General features: G+C 42.3%; 1 protein-coding gene across 1 annotated transcript in view; it reads left to right on the top strand.

Moving 5' to 3' along the window:
• Positions 1–10,703, top strand: part of PIEZO2 (piezo type mechanosensitive ion channel component 2) — a 311,773-nt gene extending 301,070 nt beyond the window's left edge. Inside the window, exons 49-55 of the mRNA XM_049830271.1 lie at positions 616–804; positions 1,254–1,346; positions 2,462–2,634; positions 4,528–4,644; positions 6,669–6,748; positions 8,091–8,271; positions 9,166–10,703. Coding sequence (XP_049686228.1) covers positions 616–804; positions 1,254–1,346; positions 2,462–2,634; positions 4,528–4,644; positions 6,669–6,748; positions 8,091–8,271; positions 9,166–9,418 — 1,086 coding nt within the window. The 3' untranslated portion in view covers positions 9,419–10,703. The remainder of the gene's footprint in view (positions 1–615; positions 805–1,253; positions 1,347–2,461; positions 2,635–4,527; positions 4,645–6,668; positions 6,749–8,090; positions 8,272–9,165) is intronic.
• Positions 10,704–15,555: the final 4,852 nt, after the last annotated feature.

Below are 15,555 nucleotides of genomic sequence, written 5' to 3'. Positions count from 1 at the left end.
GTGAGGTGTGAAATGAATGTGGAGGTAGTGCAATATCAGACAATCCTACTAATTGTGCATGTCAGTTGCTAGCAAACAATTTTTTATTTTTTTTTTTCCCCTGAAATACAGTTTCCAGTGTTTCAAGCAATATGAGAGAAATTCTGCCTTAAGGAGCTTTGAGATAAAACTTTTTGGAAGGACAAATACAAGAAAGTGGGTCACTCCCAATATAATTTTTTTGAACAAGTTGTTGTATTACTGTTGCTGCTATTATTTTACGTTAGGGTCCTGTGAGTTCATGCTTGCACTCATTCAGGCAAAAAATTCAACTTACCCTACCCAATTTTTCCCTTCTTTACGGTTGTGAAGAATCAAAACCACAGAGGTTTACAATATTTTTCACACCAGACACACTCTGAACATGGGTTCCTTTGGCACTTTTCTCTGTTGTCATCAAAAATTCAGTGTCTGTGCAGGTTTGGCTAAAAGTCTCAAAATAACTGGCCTGACAGTGGGTAGCAAATTACCACAGAAGACAGGAAGCCTTAAGACTGTTATATATTCACCCATCAAATCATACCAAGTGTACCTCTGATAGAAGAGATATTACCATGTTGCTGTTTGCTTTTGCAGAGATATCCCCAGCCAAGAGGCCAGAAGAAAAAGAAAGTTGTGAAGTATGGAATGGGTGGCATGATTATCGTCTTGCTGATTTGTATTGTCTGGTTCCCACTGCTCTTCATGTCTTTAATCAAATCTGTTGCAGGCATCACCAACAAGCCTCTAGATGTATCAATCACAATAACTCTAGGAGGTTATCAGGTAAAAAAGAAAAAAGACTAAAAGCAAACTCTGTTTTTCCACTGTATTTCCTTGTGCTATTTCTTATTCCCTTCATTGAATTGAACTCTCCTGCCTTACACAAGAGATCAGGCAAGCACCCACAAATGATCCCTTTTGGGTTTAAAAACACATTAGTTTATCACTGATGTAAAATACTATCTTCATTTGCAAGTTAAAACCAGAACCTATGAGCAGTGGGATGTGAATAAATTATCCTACATCAGGTGCACTCAGGTAACTGCCTACAGGTCCACATGCTAAATATAAGATAATTGGAGGTAGCTTGCTTGTCGTTGGAATAAGATCATAACCTTCTGTTGAATTGAGTGCCATAATTGTCTTGGACTGTGATGCACAGGATGCTGTACTGTGTACGTAGCAGCTGATGTGAAGTAAGTGTGACAAGTGTGTGTTCTTTTGTTTCCCAGCCTATTTTTACAATGAGTGCTCAACAGAGTCAGCTCAAGGATTTGAATCAGACCGGTTTCGATGCGTTTCTGGGAAGCTATAGGGGTAACACTGTAAGTGAAATGTAGAATACCTTATTACGTAAAAATGCGTGCATGATCCCATGGAGGCCTTTTGTGAGTGTTGTTTGTGTAGTTGCAAGTGGTCATCAGCACAGCCCTCATTTGGAAGATGTTTCCATGAAGAAGGTTTGCATGAGTTAAGGGTTCGGACAGATTATTTGTCAGAACGGGGCTGGGTTATGGTGAGACAAGTTACCATTAATTGCGACATCTTTGCACAATATCATGGAAGACAGAAACCCTAGTTGTCCTGTTGCCTGAAAAAAAACCTCCCCTCTAAATGACATAGACCTTCAGGAGACATGATGCTGTTGGTGTACTGTGCTGTGGGGACACAACAGTCTTGGCACTTTTAAGCCCCATGTTCCTTCCTATAGCACACACAGCTTTCACCTCCCAGTGAGGAGATGCGGTGCTGTCAAAAGAAAGTGTGTATGGCCTAGAAAAGGTTTGACATTAAAATGTCAAAACATAAACATTTAAACATAGTCTCACTATTTCATGGTCCAACATGCACAGTTACCACAAGTTTCTACAGGAAAAAGACTAGTAATTAGTAGAAGCTGTTGCATTACTAAAGTAACTGGGGCTTGATCAGATCTAACTTTAAAAGAAGTGCTTGCTTCTAACCCATTCAAGAATTAACATTTTTTTATATTAGACCCTACCAAATAGCCCATGTATTATAGCAGTAATATTGTAATCTGGATCCACTTTGGAAGTTGCCAGTTTTAAGTTGCCTTATCCTTCGCAGACATCTTTCTATGCAGAAAGATGTTTAACAAAAGACGGAGTAAAATTTTAACTTAAGTTTAAATAGACTCTACAGAGTTTACCTGGTGAACTTTCAGACTCACTTTGGACTATGTGGCCATCATTCTTCAAACAGCAGGGCCATTCTTCTTTTGCCTTCTTAGCTCAGCTATGCTTTGTTTATTTTCCATCCCATCTAAAGTCCCAGTTAGTACCTAAGGAAAACAATCAGTGCAGACTGCTGCATTTACAATTAATCAAACATTTACAATTCTGCCTGACTGGGAAGTCTGGCTCTGTGTCTTGTGAATATCACCACACTGAATTTTTCTTTTCCTCTTCTGCATCTACAGGCTGCTTTGCAGTTTCTAGAGGGCTATGGAAAAGAAGATATAACTCTAGCAGATCTAGAGGGAAATTCAAACTCTTTATGGACCATCAGCCCTCCCAGTAGAGAGAAAATGATACAGGGACTGTTGGATTTTTCAGCTGAGTTCACTCTAGTTCTTTCATGGAGCATTCAAAGGTAACGAACATAGCTGTTACGAGGCTGGCGGATGACTTGCCAAGCGTTCGCTCAGCAGAACAGTTCCACGCTGCATTTTTGGTTTTTCAGCAAATTCTATTATACTGCAGAGCAAAAAAATGAGAAAGTGGAAGCAAGAGAGACAGAGAGAAGTGACCTTTGTTACCCAGGAAAACATTTGTTGCCTGCAGTTCTCAAAAAAATAAAAAAAGTAGAGCCACTTTTAAAAAGCAGGCTGGAGTTTTCAGTGGGACTTGAAGGAGAGAAAACTAAGAAAATTTTAGCCAGTTTTACATGGACATGTTCAAATAAACTGCCCCAAACAGCAACATTGTTAGCATTTATGGGAACTGAATACTTAGACCTAGTTAAGGCAGAAAAACTATGAGGAAATACAAACAGAAGTCCTTGGTCCTCTCATTAAGGGAGTCTGGCACTGACACAAACTATTTTTTAAATACACATATGCTCAGATACTTTTTTATTCAAATAGCATAACAATGGCACAGATCCATTTTGTAAAGACCTTTGCCTGTTTACTTGTGGTTCCTTTGGCCTCAGTGAACTATTACTTTACAACGAAGTTTTTGCAAGAGGCCGCCTAGAATATAAAGTAGTTGCATGCAGGCTAGAGCACACCCAGTCACTGAGGTGGTTTGTTGGCTACTCTCTGCCAGCTGGGATCCCTGTAGACTGCTGGATTAAATTGGAGCTGAGTCATCACTCCATGGAAATTAAGTTCCTTTGCAGCCCCAGTATCTACCTGTTTTGTTGGAAGCAGATGCTGGATTGTTACGGCAATCCTCAGCAAAAGACTGTGCACAAGAAGCAGGTCAGCTGAATCACTGTGAGAGCTCTGAACATGCTGGGTCAGTCCTTCCACAGTCAAAAATAGGCTTGTAATGAATCTGCACCCTTAATTCAACTTTATTTGACCCCCCTGGTTTTCCTGGAAGCATACGCTATTAGCTAGTGAATTACATCACTCCATCATTTCTGAGCCTTATATTAATTTTTAATACTGCTACTCAGTTTGCCCGTACGCTTGCATAACTACGAACATTCATACACTGGTTGAAAGAGACCTTTTTCACCCTCAAATTATATCCTGTGGACTACATTGAGACCGTGAATGACTGAAAGTGGTAAAGACTTACCACAGTGACCTCCCACTTTTTCTCTGTGAAGGGAAACTGCTGTCTTTCCTCTAGGCCAGGAGACCACAAGCAGCTGTAAGATGAGCCTTCTGTGTCCCTCAGGCAGCATAAGTGCTTTCTGCCTTTGCCCATCCTCTCCCAGGGATGTTTCTGTGCAGCCCCCAGCAGCCTGGGAGCCGCTCGCCCAGCCGCTGCATCCCGACCACGAGGCGCGGCACAAGGCGTCCTGCAAAAGCTGATCCTGCCCCAGCTGCCTTCTGGGGAGGAGGCAGGGGGGTCCTATCATCCTGTTAGCCACACATCTAACTGGCCCAGTCTGCTGGGCTGAGGTGAGGGTTTGGGAAGCTCTAGCCGGCCGCAGCATCCTTAGCTGCCCTGGCACAGCAAGTGTGGTAATGCAGACAGTCCTGTTGCCTGGAGGCATCCTCCCTTTCCCATTCTGTTTTGACTAACGCAATGAGCAAAGTTAACATTAATCTGTCACCATTGTCCTGTAATACATACAAAGGCATAGGCAGTTAGAAAAATACCTCTTTAAGGCTGCTACATAGCCTCTGTGAGAACGCACACCATCTCAGATGCAGATAGCATGATGCTTGCTTTAGCAAAGACTGGGCTAGCCAGGGTCAGTGCAGTTAGACTCGTTAGACAACTACCTCTAGTGTTCAGCAAACAAGTGTTTAAGTTATGCTCTCATTGTAGGTTGACAATATGTCTTCTCTTCTACTTACAACAGAAATCTCACCCTTGGTGCCAAAGCTGAAATAGCATCAGATAAACTTACCCTTCCCCTACCAGTGAACACCAGAAAAGATATTGCTTCAATGATGTCTGGACAGCAACTGGAAAAGGTGTAAGTTATTTTCTTTGCCTATTTATAGGCAAACCTTCCCTTTTTAAACCTAATTTCGTGAGGAGGTCGGGCTTGTGCAGACATACCATTTGTCTGCCTATCTGTTCCCCTCTAATAACTTTGGAGCCTTGTTCACAGAGGCCAACAGCATTGAAGTCACATAACAGTAACATTAAAGGTAAAAGCTTATTTCCTGTGATAAATGTAGGCTGAGAAGACCATGAACACTGGAACACCACCAACAAGCATGGTGAAGCTATCAGTTATTTTTTATTTGGTTTATTAGATAAGCACGAGTTCATTACAGTATACTCAAACTCTCCTTTGAGTTACTTCAGTTCAACTTGATCTGAGGATGTTGTATTGATGATTTTTTTGTTCTAAATAACCATCCAGACTATATTTCTCATTGTTATTCTTGAATAGTACTGGATTGGCAAGGAAGTGTTAAATCACTGCGGTCAGAGGGTAACATCTGCAGTTGTTTCTGACATCAGATCTTTTCCTGTAATGGAAATTCACAAGGCAGAAAGAGCACGCTCTTCATATGAATATCAAACATTAGTCTGTGGATATGGCCTTATAGCATTAACAGCAGTGGTGCCTCCTTTCAGATTTGAAAGGAGTCTGGCTCTTCCTCTTCCGCCTGCTCACTGGGGATTACTTTACAGTAGTAGTCTCTTAAATACTGCTAAGCCAATGTGTCATCCCTGAGGGGCACCCGGTCTGATTTGTGGCCGTAAGAGTTGAAAAGTTAAAGATGAGGCCAGCTGGGACAGTGAAAACTCTGAGAGGTTCAAATCTGTTAGTAGGTGGAAATAAGACTTGTCTTTTCTGTACAGAGCTATTTTTCTGCACCCACGCACACTTGTACATCCAAACAGACTGAGGTTGCACATCTGATCATTGCATTTAAAAAATATTATACGCCTCTTTTACTTTTCTGCTCTGTGAGGATAAGGGAATATTTCCTAAGGGGATGTACTGCCAAGGAGGGTAGATTTTGCTTTTTTGTGGGAAGAGGTAGTTCATTGATAATTCTCTCTTTGCAGGAAGCAAGCAGTAACATAGAAGATATACCTGCATTTGCCTGTGTGGCAATAATAGTGTTGATTTAAGCTTTTTTTGCTTTGTCACGAAGGAAAAATGGTTGTGGCGGCCCGTAGCCATTTGCCTACTTCAGCAAGGAACGTTCTGCCACCTCCTGTGCTGGGACAACTTAGCTGCTGAGCTCTTACCTATCTTTCAGGCCTGCTGGAGTGGTCAGGAAGGATTTTAAATTGGCCACCTCTGTTCTTCCTCAGCCTGGTGTATGCAATGTAGCAAAGTGTCACAGGACTTCCTGAGAGCTCCCCTTCCCTGGAATTTTTAGTCATTTGAGGACAAAGTTAGGACAGTATCTCTGCTTTTAATGAAGTGTCTCTCTCTCTGGATACTGGTAATTTATTCCCACTTAAGGTGATTTAATTTTGAGTCCAGTGGAAGAACTTTTGCACATATCTTTCTTTTTAAGTTTGAAATCCTCCTAAAGACTGTGCAAATATTTCCCAATGAAAGATTCTGGCAAAAATTCTCACTCTTTTCGGGTGTTATTATTGAAACATCTTGCAATTCTGAAGAAATAACTGTTCTCACCACATATTTTTCTAGCTACATATTTTTCTAGCTTGTTTACTACTGGTGATGTGTTACCTTTCTTTGTACTGCTTACATAGCTGACTATAAAAGCAGCTTTGTTAAAAAGGGGAACAAAATATAAAGTCTACATTCCTTGCAAACACACGTGCCCCAGGTGTGTAGGATTCATGGCGTGTGAATGGCGACATTATGGATGGAGCTCCCCGCTGAAGTACTGACAGAACATAGTTAATAAATCCAGCTAACTTTCAGATGTGACATCTGAACACTATAAAATCATAGCTTAAGCCAAGAATTACTGGGAAGTGTGTATAGCCCTGTTAGGTATTTCTGAATTATTTTAGAGGTATAAAAATATGAAATATTTGCTTTCTCATTTTTTCCAGAACATTAGAGACAGTGTACCCGTACTACATCAAGGCTCCTAGTGATTCTCTGGCAAAACCCATAAAGCAGCTATTGACAGGTATGTCCAGACCATGGAAAACAGAGTATGGTTGAAAGAAGTGCAACACAGCACTCACATTTGCATGTTCACTGAGCTGTTATGGGGGACCTCAGGCTGAAATGCACTTACAATGGTTTCTACCTGGTGCCTGCAAGCTTGGGGAGAGATGAGGGAATACAGTATAAGGCAGAAAACGCATCTGGATGTATTTTAGCTTTGTGTTTAACAGCAAGGACTCTAAGGATGAAGGCCAGCTCTTTTCCTTCAGGTCTGCCTTCAGGAACTGCTTTCCCTTGTTTTCTGAGGAAGTGATGACAAGTTTCACTTCTCGGCATCTCCCTGCTACCTGACAAACAGTCAGTAGTGCTGCATGTCTGCTAATGTAGCTCCTCAGCTTAAATAATGACACTGAATGATTTATTTCTTTAGCTATTCCTTCCTTATTGGCTACAAAGAATCCAGCTTAGATAAAACATTGAATTTCGGAGTGCTATTACCCAATCAGAATGCATACAGGTACTCATAGACATCCAGAATACATGCACGCACATGCGCGTACATGCAAATGAAAAACCTGTTGGGTTGGAAGAGTAGGAACAAGTCTTTATCTAAGAACAGAGGTTGCTCAACAGAGGTTAAATTTGACACTCTGTGTAGTAGTAGTACTATGTAATACCTTACTGTGTAGTAGCTTACTGTTCAAGGTTCAGTGAGCAGGACTAGATTAGTTGGGGAAAATACGAGTAGCAGTAAGTTACAAGAGCTTCACTGTCATTAGTCAGGTCCTGTCCTAAAGAACTCTTAATTTGAGATTCTTCAAAAGGTCTTTAATGTATACACTGCTAACGTACATTCCCCAGAAATCAGGAGGGCCAGCGTTCACCTCCTGTCTGTGTGATTAGTATGCGTAATAGGCTAGTACGCTTTTCCTGATAGAGGAGAATAACAGTCATTTACAGTGATAGTTTCACTCTGACATACAGAAGCTGACCACTATCCCTCCAGGTTAAATGTCTGTCTTTAGGCCTGAAATGCAGACATGCTGACTGTCATTAATACTTTGGCCTGAAAATATTGAAATAATTTGACAGTTGTACAGAAGAAAACATAGGTGATATGAAACATTTTCTTTATTTAATGCACATTCAGATGAGATTTGCAGAAGGAAAACCACAGAAGTCTAGATATTATACCTTTGTACAGAAATAATGTAAAATAGGTTTTAGGAGAATTATTACAAACCTTTACTCCTACATTGCTCGGTCACTTTATTATGCAGATATTTGAAGTATATGACTCAAAACAGTTAGACTTTTGCAATTCTTGGTATATATATATTAACATTTCTTTTTTTCAATAGACTGCAGATGGGAAAACATTACAGTTTCCCTGGTCAAAAATGTGTCTGATGAGGGAGTTCGTGAGTGGTGGGTTTTGAATCAGCTTGGAAAAAGATACAAAACATCTGAAGAGAGTCTTGAACTCTTCATATTTAGTGATAAAGTCAGTCCACCAAGCCTTGGATTCTTGGCTGGTTATGGGTAAGAAGGAATCTTTATGTAAAATTAAAATCATGTAGATAAGATAGAAGTAGAGGTGACTTTATTTGCTGGTTTGGGGGTTTTACTTCTTTTTATTGTTGTAGTGATTGAACATAACATTTTGAAAACGGGTTTTGTGAGATTTTCAAGTTCATGTCTATTAATGTTACCTATAGAAAGCTTCATATTTGTAAGGAATGGTATTACCCTTGACCTTGATACCTGCTCTCCAGTGGGAAAAAAAGCAGAAGCACCCTTCGCACCTATTTCCTATATTGCACTAAAACCATTCAAAAGATGTTAGTTTAGCTACAGGTCAAGTTCTGCCCAAACTCTGCCCAGTTTTGGTGACCTTCCCAGTCTTGTAGCCAGGACCCTGGGTGTGAAACAGTTATGAAATACGTCTCCACAGACAGGGGAAGGCAGGAGACTGTGCCTTCCCGGGGGGTATGCCCTTCTGGCATGATTTTGGAGAACTCCTTGTAGGAGGTTTATCAGGGGAGGACAGGTAAACTTCAGTCTGTCACCAGTTACATGTACTTTAATAAAAAATACTAGATATGAAACCTGACAGATCATTTGCCTTTAGCAGCCAACCATTGTCAGATTTCCCATTGTGACTTCCAAGCTGTAGCAGACGGGACATGAGACTGTCAGCGACTGGGTTAAACCATTTAAGTCAGCAGCCTCAGCTGTTTATGTTCCCAGATTTCTGTAGTGTTTGAAGAGACCTTATTTTCCTTCATCCCGCAGCACAGCAGAAATAAGATCCTAATTAGAAATTAATGTTCACTCAGCTGACAGACTACACTTAGCCATGTAGATGAGCTTGCTCACACTTGGCTGACCCTTTTTCAAGGCATGATTTGAACTCTTTCCTTTTTCTCTTTTCAGCATCATGGGACTATATGCCTCGGTTGTTCTGGTGATAGGGAAGTTTGTCCGTGAATTTTTCAGTGGGATCTCTCACTCCATCATGTTTGAGGAGCTACCCAACGTAGACCGAATCTTGAAGTTGTGTACTGACATTTTCTTAGTGCGAGAGACTGGAGAACTGGAATTAGAAGAAGACCTGTATGCCAAACTAATATTCCTGTATCGCTCGCCAGAGACTATGATCAAGTGGACTAGGGAAAAAACTAATTGATGTCTTTGGTGTCACACTGCAAATCGAGTTGATTTAATCTGAATTTTAAAGGGAAAAAAAAAAGCACAATATTCTCTTAAGAGCTAAGCCTTTTATAGTTAGGTAGCAATGATTTTTCACTGAAGGAGTCCTGGAAGCTACAGCCTTAGGAATCCATGCTGCCTTTCAAATTAAGGATCAACAGTGAAGAAGGTTGGATGATTTGTTGTTTTTAATGTGCCACTCCTCTATAATCCGGGCACTGCTTTGTAATTTAATCAACGAAAAGTTTGCATCTTTGTCTGGCTAATTTAATTTTCCAGACAATCAGTACAACTTAAAGAGAAAAGAAAGGAGCGAACCCACAGATGACTCCAGTGTACCTTCTTAACCCTTTCTGGAGCCATACAGATTGGATTGTGCAATATGCTGTTGTACATCACTGACTTTAAAGCTACAGTAATGGGACACTGACTAGCCTTCAGGACACCCAAGACCCAGAGCTGCAGTGGGAACTGAAGACTTTCTAGCCATACCCATTTGTAGAAAAGCAGAGGTTTTGATGTACAAAGGACACTGTGGACAAGCCTCTGTTAGCAAAAAGAAAACAAGTAACAATCTCTTTAAATGCCTTATTTTATTTGTACAGTCACAGAAGACATTTCCACCAAACATCAATGACTTTTCTCAGGAAAAAAAAAAAAAGCAACTGAAACTTGACACTTCGTCAAGGTTAACTAATGGCTAGAATAATGATGGTGAATTATTGGGGTGTTCTGCTGGACCATTCTCTTCAAAGTTACTGCTTTCCATTAGAGGAGAAAAGAAAGTGAACTCAGTGACCTAAGGAGCTACTTCATTTCTTATAACCCTTTAAAGATTGAATAGCGTGTGCTTCTCTCTGCTCCCCGTGACATGCTTTTTCCCATTTCGATGATTTAAGGCAACCATTGTTTTGCTGTTCGCTGATACTCTTCTTCCAGTGTTTCAGGTATACAAAAATGTTTACATATTCCAAGTCACATTTTTACATCTGAGATGGGTTTTTCTTTTTAAGTTCCCAAATATAGACATACATATGAGCTTGAAAATGGCCTTTTTTCTTAAATTACTATTATTAGTGACACAAATGGCTCATTAGAGAACATTGTAGCATGAAAATTTACAATTGCAGTGTAGATTTCATTCCATGTTAAAAAAATTATTGGGAAAAAAAAATAATTGAGTGGGTAGGGTATGTTAAAAGGGTATACTGTGTAGTTTTGATTCAGTAATGACTTAAAATAAAGCACATGTTGCAAAGTCATTTTAGAAGTATTTTTTCCTCTGCCTTTTTACATGAAATGGGAAAAGTTTGACATTCTTCTAACTCTGTGACAAATAAATCTCTTTCTTGTAGTTAGCTGCTATTTATTATACGAATGATTAGTTAATCACCAGAAAGAAACTAATACAACATGATTTGCTGGCACATTTTACTGCAGAACTTCATAAAACAGCACAACTAAATGAAGTTGCAACATACTCTGCTGAGTGCTTCCATGACAAATGCTGTCACAACCATTCTATACTGTGAAAACTAAAATTTTGAGCACCACAAAGTGCACAAAATAAAAATTGCTTCATCATATTGTAACAATAAAATTATTTGGTGACTGGAACTCACTGGAAGACAACCCGATTTCCTCCAAAGTGTAACAGAAAGGTGGCTGCTCCTCACGCAGCCAGGCAGCATTCCCCAGTGGAGAATTTTGCTCCATTTCTTCCATAGGACCTGTGAATGAAAATCAAAATATACAGGTCAGCCCTGACATAGGATCCAACAGGGATGCTAAAACATCTGTTGTGGTTAGATGGATCCTTACCTGGGTGTTCAGTGATTTTAAGGAGAGCAACACTGGAAGGAGAAGTGTGAAGGGTCTAATATGTTTCTACAGGTACCAGCCGGCAGAACCATGCTGGCCACAGTTGGTCCTGGCTCCCTTCCTGGTTCCTTCTGTTTAACAGGCACCTCCTTTCTGGTGAGAAAAGTCTATCTGCAGAATGAGCTGTACAGTTATTTGGGCTTTGCAGAAATGTGCTGCTCTTTCTTTCATGGATTGATCAAACTTTGAAAATAAAAGGATTCTTCTGTTGTTTTTTTATTTATCTTTTTAAAACAATCTATAGTCAAATTGGTGACATGGACTGGATAGCTAACTACAACAGGTGAAACGTGTACTGCGGATGACCATCCTTTGAGTGCAACTGTCCAGATAAAGTCAAACTGGCAGCCACTTCCTAGTGGCAGTCTTTAGGGAATCAATATTGGGGCCAGTACCATATAATGTCTTTAACAACAACCCGGAGGACTTGAGAGAGTGCACTTTCAGCTAGTTTGTGAAACACACCGAATCTGGGTCTGGGGAGGTTTGTGATAACCCAAGAGTGTCAGCTGCCAAGCCGGGGCATGGGGTGGGCAGTTGTTGCACAGAGGGCAGGACTGCCTTTCAGAAGGGACCTCAAGATTCTGGAGAAATGAGCTAGGGAACAGCTTTACTATAAAAGGAGCCGGGGACAGGGAACAGCTTTACCAGAAAAGGAGCCGGGGATGGGGAACAGCTTTACCATAAAAGGAACCGGGGACGGGGGTGGGAGTTGCACGCATATCAGCAGTGTGCCTTTGAGGCAAAGAAAACCACCAGTGTACCGGGCTGCTCTTACAAAAGCACATCTGAAAGTCAAGGAAATTTATTAGTCCCCTCTATTCAGCAGTTGTGAGACCACATCTGGAGAGCTGCATGCAGGTTTGGGGTCTCCAGTGCAAAGAAGACTCGTACTGAAGTGAGTCTGGCAGAGGGATGGAGGACGTGACGTGCGAGGAGGGGCTGAGGGAGCTGGGCTTGTTCAGCCTTAAAAAGGAGAAATCCAAGGGGAGAGCTTACTGGTGTCTGCAGCTACGTAATGATGAGGTGCAGAAAAGGTGGAGCCAAGCTCTGCAGAGCTGCACAACGATGGCTCAAGAGGCAACAGACACAAGTTGCGACAAGGGAGGAAAATTGTTTTCACCGTAAGAGTAGTCAAACACTGGAGCAAGTGCCCAGAGAAGCTGTGGGACCTTCAGCCTTGGAGTTTTTCAAAACTTGACTGGACAGGCCCTGAGCAAGCTGTTGTAACTGGCCATGCTTTGCCTGGGAGGTTTGACCTGAAGCTTCCTGAGGTTCCTTACGAAGTGAATTGTGCCATGCTTTTGGGATTCTGCCAGAGACACTGTAGCTTACCAAAAACAGTGTATTGGCTGCTGTAACAGCCACTGCCAAACTGTCAGAATAAAGTCATTGGGTCCAAAGCAACAGTATAGTTACACAGAAATACTTGTATGTACAGACACGTAAGTCTGTAGTAAGCCCCTGTGTCTAATTTTTCAGAGCTGAGCACTGCCAGGGAAAGGTTCTGTTTTCCCTCTTCCACCCTTGTAGTCAAGAAATCATGCCTCAGAAGATGATAACATAAGCCCTTATCTATGCAAATGGACTGAACTGGGTCGACAGGATTAAATGGCCTTTTAGAAGGTTACCAGGTCAGGCTTAAATGAAATGGATTCTTGTGGTTATTTTGCCACATTTTATGATTTCTTCCTGTTTTGTTCAATACAGGAGCAGCTCTTCAATGGAATAAGCCTAGGTAAGACAAGAAGAAACAGCCTTAAAATAGAACCAGTTTTGCTTTATAAGCATCAGTGGTTTTACTTTCCTTACAGGACTTGATATTGTAGTGTTTCCAAAGAAGCTGTAGGTTCAGAGCCGCACCCAGAGAGGTTCAGATTGGATGTCAGGAAGCATTTCTTTACCGAGAGGGTGGTCAAACCCTGGAACGGGCTTCCTGGAGAGGTGGTTGATGCCCCAATCCTGTCAGTGTTTAAGAGGCATTTGGACAATGCCCTTAGCAACATGCTTTAACTTTTGGTCAGCCCTGAAGTGGTCAGGCCCTTGGACTAGATGATCGTTGTAGGTCCCTTCCAACTGAAATAGTCTAGTTTAGTCTATTCCTCGGTGTCGGCAATAACAAATTTCATGTCTGTGGTATTGTCACAAAAGGCATTTTTCCAACCTAGCTCACAGCTTTTGAGAAAAGAAATTGCAAAATTGTCTCTTTATGAGGCTGAGCTATGCTGATGATAGTCCACAAACCCCACCCTTGCACCACAGAGAGTCGGAGTGCTGAACCTACGCTTTTCTAACCATTCGTACTGTTAGAGGAGGACAAGCTTCAACATGAGATCACTTTGCTCAGGGACTTGTCCAGCTGTGGTCTGGCAGTCTCCAAAGATGGCAACGTCACAACCCCTCCAGTCTGTCCCAGTGCTTAACCACCCTCGAGGTGAACAGAGGTTTTCCCCATACCTGTTTGGATTTTCTTCTCACAGCTTTGTAGCATGGCAACTTGTCCTTTCTGCTCAGGAAGCCGTTGTCTGTTAAAGTGTCCAGCAAGTAGGGCCTGCAGCCCCCCAGCTCTGCTGCCCTCGTCAGAGGAACGCTCTGGAAGGGGCTGCCCACCAGGCCCTTCTTTGGATGGCCCGCACCTCAGCCCAGCAAGCTAGCTAGCAGGTAACGGCTGTGAGGCCAAACTGAAGGAGATGTCTGCAAAACGCAGGTCACCTTAGGGTTACCACATACCAACAGCATGGTGATTAATGCAACCAGCCTGGAGAGTACAGTTCCTCTGTTTAGCTGGCAGGAAAGTTGCTTTCCAGGTGCTGGCAGAGGACGTGCTGATTCTGCCGTGCTTCAGGAAATGGTGACGTGGCCGGTTTCGAGGTCCAAGATGGAGAACCAGGCATGGAAGAAGGAGGCCACGTCTGATGAGATCTAATGCTGCCACCCTTACTTTGAGTTCTTCACAGATTTGGTGAATGCTCAGTCCAAGAAGAGTTTGGAGCATTTCCTGAGCACTTGGCCATCACCTTTATGCAGGAGCTTCACTTTACATGAGGGCCAGGAGACCATGAAGGGATTTTTCTCTGATTCCTGCGGTGCTCTCCCCAAAACGCATGAGCTCCCAGGGGAGCGGCTGCCTGGAAAGCACCCAGTGCCTTGGTTTGGTAAATGTCACTGGGGTGCTGCATCAGGACAACAGCAGCCACCTGACCCCACTGCTCCTGAGCCAATAAGCCTGCTCTCTTACATGAAATAAGGTGCCAAAAGGAGGGGGGGGGGGGGGGTGTCTGGGGTCTGCTCCCTGTGAGTGCTTGCAGCTTCCATGCACCATTGCCATACACCACACACTTGTGGCTGCTCTCTTTATACCCCATTTTTGATCCTTCTACACAGCAGCCAGTGTCAAAAGACAAAAAAGCTGTAAGTCTTTCTGAACTGTTACCACACCAAGGTGTCCCCATTTACCATTGTCTCGCGCAATTAAGTAAATCCTAACTACACTACCTGAAAATGGGCCGCTCAGCAGTTTCTGCCTTAGCTTCACTCCTGTGTAGGAAAAGGACACGCAACCAAGTGGCCAGGAGAGACCCAGAGCTGAATGCTGCTTTCTGTTTCCTCACCTCCCCACAAACTCACCTTTTAAACCGAAGCAGCTGCTCTTTTTTATTTTTATTTTTTTTTAAAAACCGATTTTCTGGTGATGTAAAAGGTGAGGTGATACTTTGCTTCTGTGATAGGCAGCACTCATTAGCCAGAGGGGTAAAAGGCCATCACAGTTGTCAGCAACATGTTCTCATACTGCCCCTCCCCTAGCAAACCCAGGTGGTTCCTGCAGCATCAAGCACTACATTGAAGATGACCCAGTTTTCTGTAGGCTCAGGTTTGGCAGCCCTGACTTGCTCACAGTGCTGAGTTTTCATTTTTCCACTACATTGTGGAAATTGTGTTTCTGCTACAACAGTTCTTACAGCGACCATGTGGTAGTGGTGAGCATCACTCTGCATTTGCCTCAGTGATCCCTGTTGCTGAACACAGGGTCCAGGCCATTTATTCCCGTTCAGCCGACCTGTGCAACGCTGCACTAATAGGCAAGGCAAAGCAGGAACACCTGTGTGAAGCCTGTGGGCATTTTAACACCCAGTTGTAAGGTGACAGGGAGCTGACTGCAAATTCAATAAAGATTTTCTGCTATTTCAAATAGACTTTTTTCAAAGAGAAAAACGGCATGCCAAGGAGGTGATG

This window comes from Accipiter gentilis, chromosome 27 (assembly GCF_929443795.1).
Source record: "Accipiter gentilis chromosome 27, bAccGen1.1, whole genome shotgun sequence".
In the NCBI taxonomy this organism is placed as follows: domain Eukaryota; kingdom Metazoa; phylum Chordata; class Aves; order Accipitriformes; family Accipitridae; genus Astur; species Astur gentilis.
The sequence above is the reverse complement of the archived record's forward strand: the minus strand, read 5'-3'. Positions and strand labels throughout refer to the sequence as shown.